Genomic DNA, 17,491 nt, shown 5'->3' with positions numbered 1-17,491 from the left:
GTGAGCTTCATATAAATCCCCAGAAGCAAGGTGTTTGGGGTGGTATCTTTTACCGGACCAACTATATAGTTGGGGGAGCTGTTAGAAAAGCTGCACATAGTTTCATAGTTTATAGGGTTGGAAGGGACCTGAGCAGATCATAGAGTCTGACCCCCTGCCATGGCAGGAAAGAGTACATCTAGCCTCCTCTTAAAACCCCCAGGGTAGGAGCCAGCACTTCTCTTGGAAGTTGGTTCCAGATCCTAGCCGCCCTCACAGCGAAGTCGCGCCTCCTGATATCTAGCCTAAACCTACCCTCTGCCAGCTTGTGACTGTTATTTCTAGTCACTCCTGGTGGTGCTCGGGGGAACAGGGACTCCCCCAATGCCTGCTGATCCCCCCTGACTAGTTTGTAACAGGTCACTAGATCCCCCCTCAGCCTTCTCTTGTGGAGGCTGAACAGGTTCAGGTCCCATAGCCTTTCCTCATAGTGCCCAAAAGTTTGTATAACAGCTCTCCCAACTATACAGTTGGTCCAATAGAAGGTATAACAAAGATGCCTCATCTCTCAGGCATTTCCTGGACCAACTAACACACCACTCCACTAAATCCTTGATAATTCTATGCCAGTAACATTACCCCAGGTCGATGACGACTTGCAGTGAGGCTTTAATCCCAGAATTAAAGTGCAATAATTTTCTAAAGCTCCCTCATTTTTATTACCAAAATGAAGCACTGCTCCAGCCATGAATAATTATAGGATCAGTCACATGAACTATTATTTAATAGACAGCTTAATTATTTTATGCCATCGTCTTCTGTAATAGATAATATGTTTATACTTAAACAATAATCTGCTCCTAGAATAAGGGATTTAAATTAAGTGGATTTCACAAACTTTTGGGTACTAGAGAACAAAAATGCAAGCAAGACACATGATCAGAACAGCATAATATGGAGTTTGGCCCTTTGACAACAGTGCTGTGAGAATCAGGACCAAGGAACTGACCAGCTGCAGGCCACTGGATGCATTAAGTTTTCATTCAAACTCTTGGGAGAAGCACAAAAGCTCTGAGTTACCCACACGCTTCCATTCCACTTACTGCAGGTGGAAATGAATCTCCCACGAAGAGACCGCCAATCTCCCACTGTTTGGAGGCAAGTCTGCCTGCAGAGAAGACCCCACAGGACACCCCTCTCTCAGAAACTGAGAAAAGTGTTACAAATAAAAGAGCAGGAGATGCCAGACAGCAGCGTGAGAAGCAGGGACAGTGTTTGGTAGCCTATGGGGGTCCAGATAGTAATGCAAAGTGTTTGAGTAGACTGGAAGGAGCAACTGCGGCTGATAGAGGAGAATGGAGGGCACAAAGCTGAAGGAGGCAGACAGCATGGAGCACATGAGAAGGCTGAAGGGACTGAAGAGGGCATAGGGGACCTCAGGTCAATAGGACACTGAGCAACACAAGGTCTGAAGCTGAAGATTTAGATGTATAGAGGCTTTATGCAAGCAATTTTACTACCACAGTAAACTTGCAGGGAATGCAGTCCCCTCCCCTTTTCTGACTTCCTCCCGTTTTAATGCTTTTTATGACCTGCCCACACTGTCCAGTGACCTTGTAACCCCACATTTCTGACTTGAGGTGAGACTTGTGATAGCTCAGTTACTGAACATTGGGAAGGAGCTCTTTTTCTGTCATTCAGTTTTATAGCTCATTTGTGGCATAGTTATCAAAGCCTTTCTGCCATTAATCAAATGAGGCATCATGTCAATCCTTAACTGCACTAAGTTTGAATCACACATTTGACTGCAACACCCTCCTCTGCTGCCATATTTCCAAACCCCCCAGGCAGCAGGTTGGGGCTGGGTTATGCCCCCTCTCCTCACTACCCTCCCCTGGGCTGGATGGGTCTGGGCCATGCTTCCTTTTCCAGTGGGGCTGGTTTGGGGACCGCTTAAGCCCCCCTCCACACCCTCCCCCCACCATGGGCCTGGGTCAAGGCCCTTTCCCTGCCACTCCATCCTCACAGGGCCAGGTTAGAGCTGGGATGTCCCCTACTCCCCTCCATGCAGCCAGATGAGGCCTTGCCATTACTGCCTGTTAGCACTGGATTTACAACCAGGTGCCGATACCTTGTTCTGGGCAAACCCTCAGACAGACTACGACTTCTTCCATTTGATAAATAGGTAAATTTTATTGATACCCAGTGACAGCAGATAAGAGTAACACAGGCAAGCAAACAAAACAACTCCCTGAATCCTACTTATCTACCAGTTCCAGGGCTCTCACAGCATGGTACCTCTGGTGAGTACGTGAGCACCGCACTGTGGTTCTTTCTGGAAGGTAAGCTGTCAGCAGTCCTGGAGGTCAAGAGCCGATGCCCACTCCTCCTGATGGAGTAGGCGAGACAGGCCAGTGGTGTGCCCTCTGCCCATGGTATTTTCGGGATTCCACCTTACTGCTCTGAAAATCCCTCCTTCAGTATTTTTTCTCCTGATGACTCTTCATTTCTTGATAGCATTGACTGGTTTTGCTGTGGTCATCATACTGTTCATGTTCTGTTCTGCCAGCATATTACTTTGTTTCTCAAATATCTCAATTTGGTCATTTACCAGTGTCTTAATCTGAGCATCCCCAGCCTCCTAATTTGGTCCATCCACCAGAACTGGAAATCCCAGGGGCTTTGGAGCTGGTCACTGTCCTTATCTCTTGTTAAAGGTTTTCAGGGAACGCTGTGTTGTATGTTTTCAGTTTCCCAGGATGTATGTGCTTGCTTGTCTGCTGGCTTCAGACAGCGTCTGCCTCAAAGGCTGAGAATGGGAAACTGTCACAGACTTTTAGGAATGAATTAACCCTTGCCACTCCCCTGGACCATTGTTTTAATGCAACTCTACCTACAAGCCAATTCCTAAAAGCAAATCTCTAAATATCATTTCCTAGCCATCATTGCCCTGTGCCAGATAAAGACCATCAAACAGACTGGGCCTGCAGATGGTGTGGACACTGCCCATCTGGCATGCTGGCCAAAAAGTGGTTTTTTGTTACCACTATACTATATAAATATATTGAAAACCTTATCTACTATTCCCTACTGAGCAAAAAGAAGCATCCAATTCCGCAGGTAGATTTGCAGAGCAGAAGACAAAAGGAGGGTTTCTTCCCAAATCTGACAGCAAGCCAAGACAGAAAAAATGTTTTAAGTTGTTCCTCATGCTTGATACTCTGTCTACATGCCTCAGCTGTTTCCCATTCTGAAACTACATGTATTAAAAAAAGAACAGAAACTAGAAATACTCTTATGAGAAACAAACCGGCATTTTGAAAACATTTTATTTCAATGTATATGTTAAACAAGCAGGTTAAACTGATTTAATCTGGAATAATTTAAAATTTTACATGGAATGATACAATTTTGAACTGTTGCAGCTGACACAGGAAGTAATAGTCCTTTCATGCCATGTCCTGCCATTCCTCTTTAGAACAGAAGTATGCAATCTCTCAATGCTGAATAGTTAAAGGGCAGAATCAGGACCTTTTTTCTGCTTGTAGTAAAGCTAAGAAAGCCTGCATACACCACACTTCCTCTAGCTCCTTGGTGACTTTCCAAAAAACCTACCTGTATCCATAATTCATAAATCTTTAGTGAAGGCAGGGAGTCCTTTAGTTCCTAAAGTGAAGAGCTAGAACACCTCCTCAGAGATAAGTTCCAAACTATAGCAGATACAATCCAACATTTAAAGCCAATACAGAATAAAACAATAAGATCAAACTGAATGCAAGATTCAGGAGGTTGTGTAAAATGATGGATTCTGGATATATTCCAAGGCAACTATGTATATATCTGATATCTACAGTGCAAAGCCGCATTTATTCATTTAAAAAAATAATTTCACCTAGAATCTAGCTATCACCTGAAGTGCACACATGGGAAGAATTTCAGTGGGAAAAATGCAGTAAGGAATAAATATTTTTAAAAATTTCTCAAACATTTTAAATAGGAACCTGTTAAATACTCCTTTTAGTAGCAGAGGACACTTCTGTACTACTCATCTCTCTTCCATTTAGATCAAAGTGCAAAAAAACAAAAAAACAAAAAAACCAAAAAAAATCTCCAAGAGCAGTATCACCAGTTCATATTGTATAGGAAGGAGTAAAATCCTTTAATCGGTCTTCTTGTCAAAAACCTCTGCTGGTCCCTTTGCAGTGACTCCATTTGCAACACCATTGCTTTCAAACTGAAAATAAAAATACAAGACAGGAGATAAATCTTTCAATCATGAGATTAAAGACAAAAATCAAATTTAGAATGCAATTTTAGTTGGGGAGAAACTTATTCAGAGAGCCTCAGAACATCTACCGTTATTCAAAAGAAGTTTGCACTGGTAGCTACTGAAGTCAAAAGCAATTCTTTAAAAGTAACACAGTAAAATGGAAAAGCGTATAGAAAAACATACATAAATTTCTTTGGCTAGCATAGTGTGATACTGATGAGAATGATAACCATGAAAACAGCTGAATTGCACTGACATTCTTATTCATTACCACCAGCAGAACCAGATAAGGTAATTTCATTTTATCCTGTTCTGCTTCATGCATTAGAGCAGGTGTGTCAAACATGGCCCTCATCCAGCCCACAGAGCTATCACTCAGCCCGCTGAGTTTACCCTGTCCCTGGCTGGGATGAAGGAACTTTCCTATGGAAGCAGCCAAGTGCTCATGCAACAGCCATGGTGCTGGAGCCACCAGCAGCACTGCAGAAACAAGCCTGGCATTACAGCTTGTTTCTGTGGCAGCAGCCAAGCACCCACAATACCCATGCTGCTGGGGCTCCAGTGCCCACCTGGCTGCCAAGCACCCGAGTGAAAGCAGCAGCACTGGAGCCCCATCAGCACTGTGGGAAGAAGCCAGGCACAGCAGCTGATTCCCAGAGTTGCAGCCAATTGCCTAAAATGATGGGCTCCTTCCCACCCCATCTGGATCAGCTGCAGTGGGCACCATGTACACTGGATCTAGCACGTGAAGGTCTGTGCGCGCAATCTGGCCTGCAGGTAAGGCCAGATGAATTTGACACCCCTGTATGAGATGGTCATCTAAGATCTCACTCTTCCATTAATAGAATCTTCAGCATATAGAAGTGGAACAGAAGTCACATCTCTGGAAGATGTTTGTTTCCTCCCCAAAAATCATAGAGCTCAGACAGGGGAAATTTACTTTTTCAATTTGCGAAATCTGTACCTGGTTAAGCATTTATGACCTTTTCTTTCATATATAAATTTAACTCCCAAAACCCGCCACACCTCTGGCTGTAGACAGAAGTGACAATTTTCACCTGATCTGGCTACAGGAAGCAGTTTATAGCTGTGACCAAACACAAATAACAGGCTGCAGAGAGCTTCAAAAAAGGTGAAAATCTGACCCTTCATTGCATGAGGTATCAGATGAAGATGTTTCAAAATATAGCATCTTCTCTGACTTGGTCATGGAGATCCCAGACTGGTGCTGTTTTTAGAATGGGATGTCGGGGAAAGGGAGGAGAAAATTCAGTCTGGGGGTTTTCAGCCCCTCCTGGAGGGTGGGGCAGGTGTATTGAAGCCCCCCACCCCGAGGTGGGAGTGAGGGCTCCAATTAACCCACCCCACCCTTCAGTACCGGCTGGGGAGCCCCAAGAATGAGCTCCTTCTGTTGCTTTTCCCCACTCCCATTCAGAAAACAGTGAGCACTGGCAGATAGCCATGGCCACGGAATTTCCATGCTATGGAAATCTGGCTGCAGGCTCCCAGCCCACTGCTAGATTCCCCCCCTAGCTGGAACCAACAGCGAACTTCTGTTTGGTCTTGGTGAACGCTGTAACTCAGAGCGCTTTGCACAAACTGTTCTGAGTTACGGCTAGGAGCTGCACTTCTGTCTGCACCCTTTGTGACTATCAGTTTGGATTATCACAGCAAGCTCTAGTGGGGGCTTCCTTGTTTAGCTATAACTAAGGACCTACCGAATTCCTGGCAGAAGTGGTATGAACTGTGGCTCCTTTAATTTTGCAAGTTCCCCCTGTCCTGCCTGGCTGATTGGTGGAGGGATCCCACTTGCGGCTCACTCCTATTCAGCAGAGAGGCAAAAACTGCACTTTTAATATGGCACTGTTTTTGCCTTCTGCTGCTGATTGGCCCCAGACAGCCCTGCTGTTTGCAGATGATGGGCAGGGAGGCAAAAAGGCACCATGTTTAAAACCAAGATTTCATCTTCCCTACTGATCAGGAGGGAGTGATGGGGTCCTCCACTAATCAGGCAGGGGGAGGGGAGGAAGAGGTGAGGTGAGTGTGGGAAAACATGCAAATTAAAGGAGCTGCTGTGCACTCTACTTCTGCCGTAAATTTGGTAGGTCCCTAGCTATGACCCTCTTCTAACATAACTTACCTTATAAGGCCCAGAATCATCCTTCCGGTCTCTTTTTGTAGCTGCAGTTGCAGTACTGTCACCATGACCTTGTTTTGTGGCCAATGTATCCTGTGCCGCTCTCCTGGGCCATATGCGCTTAATGAAAGGTGAAATGATAGGGTAGATATATGGCTCAAGAAACTTCTTGTAGACCCAGAGAAGAACTGGAATGACGATGCAAGGAATGCACACCATGGCTCTTCTTGATCTGACAACAGAAGCTGTTGATACAAGAGAAAAAGTTTAGGATGATGGAAAATGGTATACAATATGAATCTATGAATCTATGAATAGAATAAGCAAGTGAAGGTTGAGCAGTAGAAAGAGAAATTAGTTTGTTTGTTATTTTTAAATAAATAGCTTAACACGGTTGACAGAGAAAAGCTATACTAAAGCTTCAAGGAACTCAGTCCCGCCATTCAGTTACAAGGGGGCTTCTGTCACAGCAAACAAGGCTTCCTTCATTTTGCTGAAAGCCCCAGGTTGGTATTCCTGATGCTCCAACAACCTTTTCATGCTAAAGCTTGTTGTTTTGCTCTGTAACTGCAAAGCTGAAACTGAGTGATAAGTTCTCTCTGGAAAAAGAAATACTTGCTGAATGTAAGGCCTTTTAGTGGCGGCCTGAAAGAGAAACAAGGAAAAGCCTTCTCAGTCAACTTTGTACAGCACAAAAATGCCCAAAGGGCACACTATTTCATTTGGATTCTTCCTTTAACCACGATTAAAAGCTTAAAAAGTTTCTTGTAACCAATTTAAGCCAGATTACGGCGCTAGGTGCCAGCAAATCTTGCTGACGTCAAATGAAGCTGGGAGGGCTCAGCACCTCCGACGCCGAGGCTGACAGCGTCCCCAGCTGAGCAACAGAGAACTCAGGCGTCCCCAAGTCAGATGTCTAAAACCAGGATAACATCTCCCATACAGCAGAACTTCCCCAATACACAACCCAGGAGCACTGTTACCTGGGTTTTAAGGTCTTAAAGTATTTTAAGGTCATAAAATTTTTAGCAAAGACATGGCAGGGGCAAGGGGCCCTGCTCTATTGCACCTGCTTACCTGACAGCTGCCTCTGTCTGGGGTTAAAGTTATGACTGATTTCACCTATGACCTAGTATTAAGCCCTGCCACTGACTGGGTCAGACCACAGGTCCCTCTTCACCCATGCTCCTGTCGCACCAGCAGCAGCTGAACCACAGAGCTGTTGCCATGGGTGTGTATCCGGCGTGTTTTACCGACACCTCCGACACCTTCCTCTTAAGCCAACAGGGCGAGACCCCAGCACACGCTAGAGCCTCCAGCTGAGGTGCTGGCTGCACTTCTCACACTAGAGGATGGGCTGGTGATTCAGGCAGACCTTGACAGGCTCACAAGATGGGCAGATCAAAACCCAATGACATTCAACATGGTGAAACGCCTGAGGCGTGGGACTCTTCAGCCTGGAGAAGTGAAGGCTCAGGGGGACTTGGTGGCAGTCTATAAGTACATCAGGGGTGTGCATCAGGAACTGGAAGAACGTCTGTTCACCATGGCACCCCAAGGGAAAACAAGGTCTAATGGTCACAAACTGCTAGAAGACCGTTTTATACTGGACACAAAGAAAAACTTCTTTACCATCTGAGTCTTCAGAGTCTGGAATAGACTCCCCCTAGAAGTGGTGCAAGCACCTTCTCTGGATACCTTTAAGAAACGCTTTGATGCTTATCTTGCCGGGGTGATCTGACCCCCGCTGACTTCCTGCTCCATGGGGGGGGCGGCTGGACCGGATGATATCGGAGGTCCCTTCCAGCCCTAATGTCCATGGGATCTACAGGGCCTGAGGTCTATAGTGTCTAAACACCACCCGCCCACGACCGCCACCCCCGGCTCAGGCTGGGCTGGCCGCGGAGGAGGCCATAACCGCCCAGACCGAGCCCCCGACGCGCCCTCTCACCTCAGCCACCGATACCCGCTCCCACCGGAAGCCACCTCTTCACGTCCGGGTCAGAGGGCGCAGCCTGGGCACCAATGGAAAAGCGAGGCCCGGGGTCACGTGGGGCGGGGCTGCCCCCCTCTCCGCCGCCAGAGGCCATGACGCCAGAGACTTCAGAGGCGGGGGCTGGTGCGGGACTTCCGGGGTGGCTCCCGGCCCGGCCGCACACACCACGTGCCGCGTATGAGACATTGAGAGCGGCCACAAGCGCGCAGCGATACGATCACACCATGAGAGGGACGACACCGCTGTCAAGAGCCCGGCTGCTGCAGGCAGCGCTCGCATCGGTGGAAAGTTTCTGCCCAGCTTGCGTTTGGGGTGCACGCTGAAGACGGAGGGTAGCTTTAGGGGTGGAATTGGACAGGACTTCGCCCCTTCTTCCTCCCCCTGGCAAAGCACGGCAGGGCCTGGCACTTGGTTTCCTTGGTGGCTGAGGGATTGAGGCAGGGGGCCAGAAGGACCTAGATCTGACCCTGTAACTGGCAGCTCTTCCGTTGTGTGAGAACCGGCACGCCCGAGGGGAGGCTGTCTGAGCCCCTGCGCAGGCCGGAGAAGACCCCTGTGCAGGATCTGCATGCCCATAGCACCGAAGCCATAGATGCTCATTTGGTGAGCAACACTTAACCTGTGTTTTCTTGCAAAACCATGACAAGCTCAGGCAATGTTAAAATGCTGTTTAAACGCACAGCACTATCTGCACAAAGAGCAACTGCTCAGCTGTTTCTAGAAATCGTCATCTGTTCTGCGCTTTGGCCAGCATTTATCAAAGACAAAAAGATGTGCTACTGCAGTGAGACACTCACATCACCATTGCTGCGCAAGGGGTACTGATATTCTAAAGCACAAAAGAAATTAACTGTTCAACATCCCAGACCAGCTGATTCTCATAGACATTATTTGCCCATCATCAGTTAACATTGATGTTAATCAGTAAGGAGAAGCTGAAAGAGCTGGGTCTACTTAGTCCACAGAATGATTGAGAATGATTAGCAGCCTTCAACTACCCGCAGGGGGTTTCAAGGGGATGGAGCTAGACTGTTCTCAGTGGTGGCAGATGCCAAAACAAGGAGCAATGGGCTCAAGTTGCAGCAAGGGAAGTTTAGGTTAGATACTAGGAAAAAGTTTCTCACCAGGAGGATAGTAAAACACTGCAACAGGTTACCCAGAGAGGTGGTGCAATCTCCATCGTTGGAAGTTGTTCATACCCAGCTAGACAAAGCTTTGGCTGGGATGATCCATTTCAGAATGGTCCTGGCTTTGAGCAGAGGGCTGGATCAGCATTTCTCAACCTATGGGTTGTGACCCAAAAGTAAGTCACAAGAATATATGAAAGGGTCATGAACAAACTTTAAAAATAGATTCCTTTTAAAGGAGAAAGATGGGGAAAACTGGCTGCTTCCCCCCTCCCCACCCCCTGGCCTCACACAGTGGTGGGGCTGGGGCCTAGGGGCAGGGAGATAGGTCAGGAATGAGGGCCACTGGGTCTGGACTGGGCATTGGCCTTTACAAACAAATGGGTCCCAGTACAAAAAAACCCCAGAACCACTGGATTAGATGACCTCCTGAGGTCTCTTTCAACCCCTACTTTCTGTGATTCAGTAACTAAACATGAATAAATGGAATGTTGTCATCACTTTTCAACACTCAACATTTCTCTAAATTAAACATACCGAAGTGCAAAGAAAAAAAAATTGACCAACTGAATTTACTGAAACTTTCTGATGTCTTACCCTTACCATGAATTTCAAGGCTTTAAATCAGAACTTTAGTTAGAAATAATCTAAAGTGGTTGCAGTCTGTTAAACTGTTTGTGACAAGGATGTTAGAGGAAGGAACATGCTTTAGGAATTCGCAGTGGGAGGTTGGCAACCTACAGCCCATGGAGCCATTTCAGCCCATGGAGCCCTCGGACCTGAGGCTGTTCGTTCAGCAACATTCAAGGGAGTAACAAAATTCAGTAGCGTGGGGCGTGGGGGAGTGGTGTCTTAGGTGGCAGTTGCTCTCCCCATGCCTCTAGAAAAAAGTAACTTGGTCCTAATGCCCACCTGCTACTCTAACTGGGTGATGCTTTAAAGCAGGAATGCCTGATGCTTTAAATCAGGAATGGGGACCCTCTGGGCCACCAGTTGGCTGGGGACTCCATTTCCCAGCTGCCCCTGCCTGCATGGCTTGTGCTGGCCTTCACGGAGACCTCAGCCTCACAGCAGCAAAGCAGTGAAGGGGGCTACTCTGGAGCTGCTGGGAACATGGGCAGCTTGCTCCGGAGCTGCCCTGTGGCCTGCACACTCTGGGCAGGAGTACACATGCAGGGGATCATGGCTTTGCCTCGGCTCCAGACAGGTTGTCATTGCTGCAAGCTGAAGCAGAGCCATGATCCCCTGCATGCGTGCCCCTGCCCAGACTGTGCTTGCTACAGATCACGGCTCCAGAGCAAGCTGGATTCCAGGCAGGTCCAGAGCAGCCCCCTGTGCTGCTCTGCTGCTGGTGAGACTGAGGTCTCCATGAAGACTGGCGCAAGTCATGCCAGCAGGGGCGGCTGGGAGATGGAGTCCCCCAGCTGATCAGATCTGGCGTATGGGCCGGATGTTCCCCATCCCTGCTTTAAATGTTGTAGACCACTGCCCAATAGCGTAATAAAACCTTTGAAAAGAATAAACTGTTAGGCATGTTAAATGTTAAAAAATAAGCAAGCAAAACTCTTAAAGAATTAATTTTAAAAAATACATGCACACACAATCAGACTTTTTCTTTTTATTTATGTACATCTGTTGAATCAGATTTACTCCCGAGCCATAAGCTTCTGCTTCTTCAGCTTCTTCTGGGATATCTGAAAAAAGGAAAGTATTAGTGAAAGTCTACACAGAACAGAAAGATAATGCCAAGTGATTCTCACAGCATTTGCTCAAAGTCACTTTTCTTTTGGGGAAGGAGGGAGGATTACTACCACTGACAAGTTCCTACCGGTGATCCCGAATATGGAAAATTCTCTATTACCTCCAAGAAACTTCAAGGCATACCTGCACTGCAAAGCTTATCATCCCAGATGGCAGTCCATTCAAGTGTGTCATGCTTACTACGTATGCATTATCCACCTGAAGTGGAAGCAATGTAGCCCATTTCTGCAGTGGACTAATTTGCCTACCCATAGTCCTGTGCAAATGCACCCACACTGCTTCTGGTTCAGCAGGACAGAGCAATCTGCCAAGTATGCAGTGCAGATATGCACACCTTCAGTAATTTTCATAGCTGCCCTACCGAGAAAGCATAGCTGAATTTTGACTAGTTTCAGAATCTGGTGTTGCACTGTGTGGCTTCAAGCACTTACAAAGGAATTAGTCTCACCTGTAAAATTTGCAACATAAGCATGAAATATCAGAAGTCCTACTAGAAATCAGATGGTTACTTAAATTGAAATTACTCAATCCACTAAGTTTCTACTTTTCATTAAGTTTCTCAGGGCTCGTCTACACTTGAAAATCCTTTCAGAGTAAGGGAAACTGGGAGAGCAATATACAACTATTCCTGAACAACTCCATGTGTGGACATCTTTCCACAAACTCAGTGTGTGTACACATTAAGTTATTTAGAAACATTCCTTGCCTGAAACCAGAAACTGGGAAAGAAGCTGAAACCATCTTTTCACTAGTTTTCAAGACGGCTCTTCCATACCCTGCACAAAAGTATTAAGGCCGCTCAGCAGGTATTTTGCTTTCATTATTCCAAAGGTATCCTAAGATGACCCAGCAACCACATTATTTGAAAAACAATTTAAAAAAAATCTCAGATTTTTTAAACACACTGACAAGAGTTCTGACCAAATTTAGAGTCAAATCTGAAATTAAGTTGCCAAGAGTTTCACTACTAAATATTTCTAACCTTTTTCTTTTGTGCAACTTCCTCTTCTGGTTTAGGTACAATCTGCTCTTTCTCAGTGAGGATCATCTCAATGTGACAGGGGGAACTCATGTAGGGGTTGATCCGACCATGGGCCCTGTAGGTACGTCTACGCATTTTAGGGGCCTTGTTCACCTGGATGTGCTCGATTACCAAAGAATCCACATCAAGGCCCTGAAAGAAACACAAAACAAATATGTAATTAATTCACTCAAGGTCTGTTTTTGTCTATAAACCAAACAGCCTTGTACCAACCAAAAGGAGACAAACACTAAAAACTAGTATGTGGAAACAAAAACTCAAAATTAAATATCAAATACCATTACACTTTATCTAGCCAAAAAAAGGCTTAGTAAGACTTTGAGCATTTTTCTAAAAGGTACAATCTAAAATTTTAAAATACTGATGGCTCAGAAAAAACAGTTTGTTTCATGGTTATTCCAAAGGTGTCCTAAGATAGTCATCACTGCCATCAAAAGTAACTACAATTCAGTACTAAGAATATTTTAAACTAAGCTACAAATTAGTAAGAGTATATCCTTAATTCTGTAAGTTTCAAAACCCTTCTCTGCCACACACTGTAAGCATGCAAATTGCTAATTTAGTGCATAAACTGTAAGTTGTAAGCCTTATGTTTTGTTCCCAAAGACTGTACAATTTGTGCAGCAGACAATGACAAATCAAAACCACAAATCCAGACCAGAGTGCTGCAAGCTCTCCCTCTATATAAAGTAAACAATGTCACCTTTGGTTTTTAGTTCCCAATTTGGGACTACTTGTATCCCAAGATATTGAACTGGCTCTACTGGTCGATTTGTATTCTTTGCTTACTTTAAGCTCAGCATTACTCTCAGCGTTCTTGAGCATGTGCAGTAAGAACTCAGCGCTTTTTTTAGGCCAGCGCCCCTGTGTCCAGCCCCACTGCTTGGCCTGCAAGATTAAAATTCAGATTAGTTGTAGTTTTACTTAAAACAAAAACAATTGTTCATCTTTTAACAAAGGTTGCTCAGAACTCGAAACTTCTTTTCATGGTTAATCCAAAGGTGTCCTAAGAAAGTCATCACAGCAACCACAACTGACCATTCTAATTTTACATAAAATCCTGCCTGAATTCACTTTTAACTAATACACCAAAATCACTAAAGTTCATTTAAAACGTACCTTCTGCACAGTTCAAGTGATCAAAGAAGTCAGCAATGACTACTGGTGCCCTAGACTGTGCAAGCAAAAGCTGCCATATGTTAAATCATGTTATAGCTTACATTTTTAAGATAGGAATGAGCTTAGTCTGTGGACAGCAGTAACATTAAATAATCTTAAAAAAGAAAGGACTTGCTATTTGGGAGCAGCATTACCTACTCTGATTTACAGTTAAGTCTGTCTGCTTCTTCACCAGAATAAGTGAACTAAACCTCTGTAACTGCACCTGAACAAAACAGGTTTAAAGTTATATAGCTCTTTAGCTCCACTTAAACCAGTACAGGAGTAAACAAACTTAACAGCTATAGTCGAACAGCTTGTACTGTTACAATTTAGTACTGGTGTAATGTTTCTGCCCACATGCTCACACTTACTTTTCACTTAGAATTCAATGCATCAATTTCTCTCTTCACCATAGCTGAATACCCAAAATACAATCAAGTCTTCATCTTCCACATCAATGGGAGCCAACCTTTTTGGCAGGCATACCACAAATTAGCCCTACACCCTCCCTGACTCCACACTCTGACCTCCTTCCCTTGCTCTCTCATGGGTGGGCAAAATGGTGGATCCAGCCAGTGGCCAGAATCCATTTCCCAGCAGCCCCTGCCTACACAGCTGTCATGACTCTATGGTTCCCAGGTCTCCATGGAGACTGGTCAGGAGCTGTATGGGCAGGACAGCCAGCTGGGGAGGTACCCCCTGGGGCCAGGATCCTGCAGTTGTGACACCACAGGGTAGGGCCTGGGCAGAGGCACAATCTGCTCCCTGTGGAGTTTCAGCCATTGCAGGAATGTTGGGCTAGAGTACCTGGGCAGTAGGGCTGGGACCAGTGGCAGTAAGCAGGAACTGTTGCCGCCACAGGGGCTGCCGGGAAATGGAGTCTGCCGCAGCCTCGATCCAGCCCGTGCGAAAGACACTGCCCACCCTGCTCTATCTGCTGTTTTTTTTTCTGCTCCCTGCCATATCAGCCACCCTGCTGCTTGTCCACTCCCCAGTCTGCTCTGTGCCACAGAGCTTGCTTATGCCACTGTGGCACACGTGTGTTCTAGATAATTTTTTGTTCAAAAGCAAACTTTCAAATTTCAAACCTCACCTGGGCACATCTACCAACTCCACCATTGTACCGACGGAAAGGAACACACTGCTTCTTTAGGGTCACATCCTTCAAGTACTTGGTGGCTTTCCGGATATGCATGCCCTTGATAGCTTGGGCAGTTTCCCGAGTGTTCTGACAAAGAAAGCATAGTACATTAATGAATGTTTCTCCAAAAGCTCTTCCCTACTGACAAATTAAAGTATGCATTTACCTGAACACATGCAAGTCTCTCCTATCTGTACCCCTAATTTCTCCATAAAAATAAAACAATGTCTTCCTTCTTTCCCAGTTTATAAAAGAAAGGAGCTGATTAATCCCATCTTACTACTCCTATGTTAATTACTGCGGAAACAGTTTAAAAGAAGCCAAGTCAGGAAAATTAATTTTGGGTTTTGTTTTTAGTGCAGTTTTGGTAAAGTTTTAATGAAATTTAGTAAAGTTTAGTGACTCATTCTCTTCTCTCTGCAGAGAATTCCTTAATTCTGATCTGTCTCACGAAAATTACATTCTCTCAATTTGAGAGTCTCCATGTCCATCCCAATTAGAAGTTTTGTGATTCCACTATGACCGTGCTCTTGTTTTATCTCAGAGGCAGGAATTTTCAAAAAGTTAAGTTCAAGTCCACTAATCATTTGAATATACTTGCTAAAGCATTAAACACTAATATTAAAGACAGCTTTTGGTGATGTTAAATACAACAGATAAAGAACATTCAGGTAGTTCGGACTCATAACATTTTTCATTGACTACTTCAGAAGGACATGACCAGAAACAAAAATGTTCATGATAAAAAAAAAAGTGATTCCTACAGCTGAATCAAACGTGATAAATAGAAAAATAAGGGAACAAGGAAAAAAGCCATACTGATCTCAAATTTGTATCAGAATACAAGTAGAGAAAGATAAATTCACATTGCCAAACTTTGGAAAATAAATTCAAGAATTAAATTTCTATTTCTGCCCGTAAAATGGTGTAACAGTACCCAAATCCCAAATTTGTGTGTCACACAACAATTATGACAAACCAATTAAAGCTCCTAGATTTTTCCAAGTGGCACAAGAAAAAAAAATGGGACTGATGGGAGAAATGGGCTGCTCAGAATTCAGATATTTTCATGATAAATCCAAAGGTGTCCTAAGAAAGTCATCACTGCAGCCCCAGAGCTTTTCTTCAGCCAGGAAGGACTCACCCTCCACATTTCACTGTAGTCGTTAGTCCATTTGCTTTCAGAAAACTGCCAAACATGCTGCACATACCTTAAAGTGGACCCGGAGGTTGGAGCCCCTGGACTTGCAGGCTGTGGAGACAAAAGGTGAATGGTTGGAATGTGAGCTGCACTTAAGTCAGTCTACTGGTGCTGAATCACAGAAAGTGAGGGTTGGAAGTGACCTCAGGAGGTTGCATCCTACACCCCCTGCTCAAAGCAACCCCAATTTGATCATCCCAGCCAAAGCTTTGTCAAGCTGGGCCTTAAAAACCTCCAAGGATGGAGCTTCCATCACCTCTCTGGTAACCTGGTTCAAGTGTTTTACTACCCTCCTAGTAAGAAATGTTTTCCTAATATCCAACTTAAGCTTCCCTTGATGCAACGTCAGGCCGTTACTCCTCATTCTGTTTACATCCAGTGCTTCACCACTCTAAGCGAAACAGCTTTTTGTCACGTCCAACCTAAGCTCCCCCTGCTGCAATTCCTGAGCATCCCTCCTCGCCCGTCATCTGCCCCCCTGGAAAACAGCCTTGCCCCACTCTGTGCCCCCCTTTGCAGCCCCACCACACACTCACACTTGGTGGGGTTCTCCGGATCCAGGGAGTAGCGCACCATCGTCAGAGCTTAGCTGTGGAAACACAAAGAGCTTCAGTTAGCTTCAGGCACCATCGCGCCCGTACCCAGCAGCTGCCTCCCTCCCTGAAATCTCGTTTTCCTGGCAGGATGTGCATGACCCAGCTCCTAAACCCTTGTCCAGAGCAGCCCAATAGGCAACTCACCCTCCCCTTTAAGAGCAGGTGTATGGGCTCTGCCGACCTGCTGGGGCCGGGAGCGCGGCACATCCGGGTCCCTCGGACTTCTCCCCCTCCCCCCCAGGGCGCACAGGCCTTGCTCCCCGGCGCCCCCGAGCTCGGGGAGCAGCAATACCGGTGCGGGAAGCACCCCGTGGCCGCACCCTCGCCGCTGCCCCGCGCGCCCCCCAGGCGCCGCCGCAGGATGGCGCCTCAGCGCGGCGGATTGTACCGGGCCCGACACCACCACTGCCCACCCACCTCGGCGCTGCGCTAGGGAAGAGGAAGAGCAAGGCATGCCGGGAGACTTGCCGAGCGCTCGCCGTCTCGCGAGAGGGCCGGGGGGAGCGAGATTTCAGCAAGGGAGCACCGTCAAGAGCCAGGCTAGGCGAGCGGCGGAAAGGAGCCAAGGGGCCGTGTCTCAAGTGCCGGATTCGTGCGGCGCGACAAGCTTCGCTCCAGGCGGGGCTCAGGCTGTTCAGCAGGGTTGAGCTGGACTCCCCCGAGCTGACCCGGGCGGCCGCCCCAAATTGAAGACGAACCCTTTTCCTTTTTCTGAGAAAAATGCAAAAACCAGAACTCTTGGTTCAGAAATGATGCCTTTTATTAGACCGATAGGAATTGCAATTTCAAGTATTATAATAATAATTATTATTATTTGCAATTTCTGTTGGTCTAATAAAAGGTATCGTCTCTGAACCAAGAGGAATAGAGGTTTGTAGTCAGTGGCTCCCATGCCTGGAAAGTGTATTAATGTGATGATTAACATCATTGGGATAATTAACATCATCCATGTCAAGGACTGAATTACTGGAGGGTCTCTGAAATCAGCCCTGCACCCCACCCCTGCTGGGGAAAGCAGTGACAGAGGGGCAGTCAGGGGGAGTCCTTGCCTCTTGCCTTTCCACACCTTGGTCCCTGCCA

At 46.1% G+C, this 17,491-nt stretch overlaps 2 protein-coding genes and 1 long non-coding RNA gene across 3 annotated transcripts in view; 1 reads left to right on the top strand and 2 right to left on the bottom strand.

Moving 5' to 3' along the window:
• Positions 1-3,529: 3,529 nt before the first annotated feature.
• Positions 3,530-8,414, bottom strand: CUNH18orf32 (chromosome unknown C18orf32 homolog). The gene is made up of 3 exons (XM_019531780.1): positions 8,338-8,414; positions 6,390-6,631; positions 3,530-4,213 (listed from the first exon to the last, which is right to left on the bottom strand). The coding sequence occupies exons 2-3, from the start codon at positions 6,603-6,605 to the stop codon at positions 4,139-4,141; spliced, it is 291 nt and encodes a 96-aa protein (XP_019387325.1). The 5' UTR covers positions 6,606-6,631; positions 8,338-8,414; the 3' UTR covers positions 3,530-4,138.
• Positions 8,415-10,853: 2,439 nt separating this feature from the next.
• The window catches only part of LOC109307731, an 18,834-nt gene continuing 12,196 nt past the window's right edge, over positions 10,854-17,491 (top strand). Inside the window, exons 1-2 of the long non-coding RNA XR_002100344.1 lie at positions 10,854-11,043; positions 12,898-12,908. This is a non-coding gene — a long non-coding RNA (uncharacterized LOC109307731). The remainder of the gene's footprint in view (positions 11,044-12,897; positions 12,909-17,491) is intronic.
• Positions 11,113-16,453, bottom strand: LOC109307729 (60S ribosomal protein L17). Its single transcript, XM_019531779.1, has 6 exons — positions 16,352-16,453; positions 15,826-15,866; positions 14,567-14,701; positions 13,102-13,200; positions 12,253-12,444; positions 11,113-11,203 (listed from the first exon to the last, which is right to left on the bottom strand). Exons 1-6 carry the CDS (start codon positions 16,389-16,391, stop codon positions 11,156-11,158), a joined length of 555 nt encoding a protein of 184 aa, XP_019387324.1. The 5' UTR covers positions 16,392-16,453; the 3' UTR covers positions 11,113-11,155.

Source organism: Crocodylus porosus, unplaced genomic scaffold (assembly GCF_001723895.1).
Source record: "Crocodylus porosus isolate Cpor-Errol unplaced genomic scaffold, CroPor_comp1, whole genome shotgun sequence".
Lineage (NCBI taxonomy): Eukaryota > Metazoa > Chordata > Crocodylia > Crocodylidae > Crocodylus > Crocodylus porosus.
The sequence above is the reverse complement of the archived record's forward strand: the minus strand, read 5'-3'. Positions and strand labels throughout refer to the sequence as shown.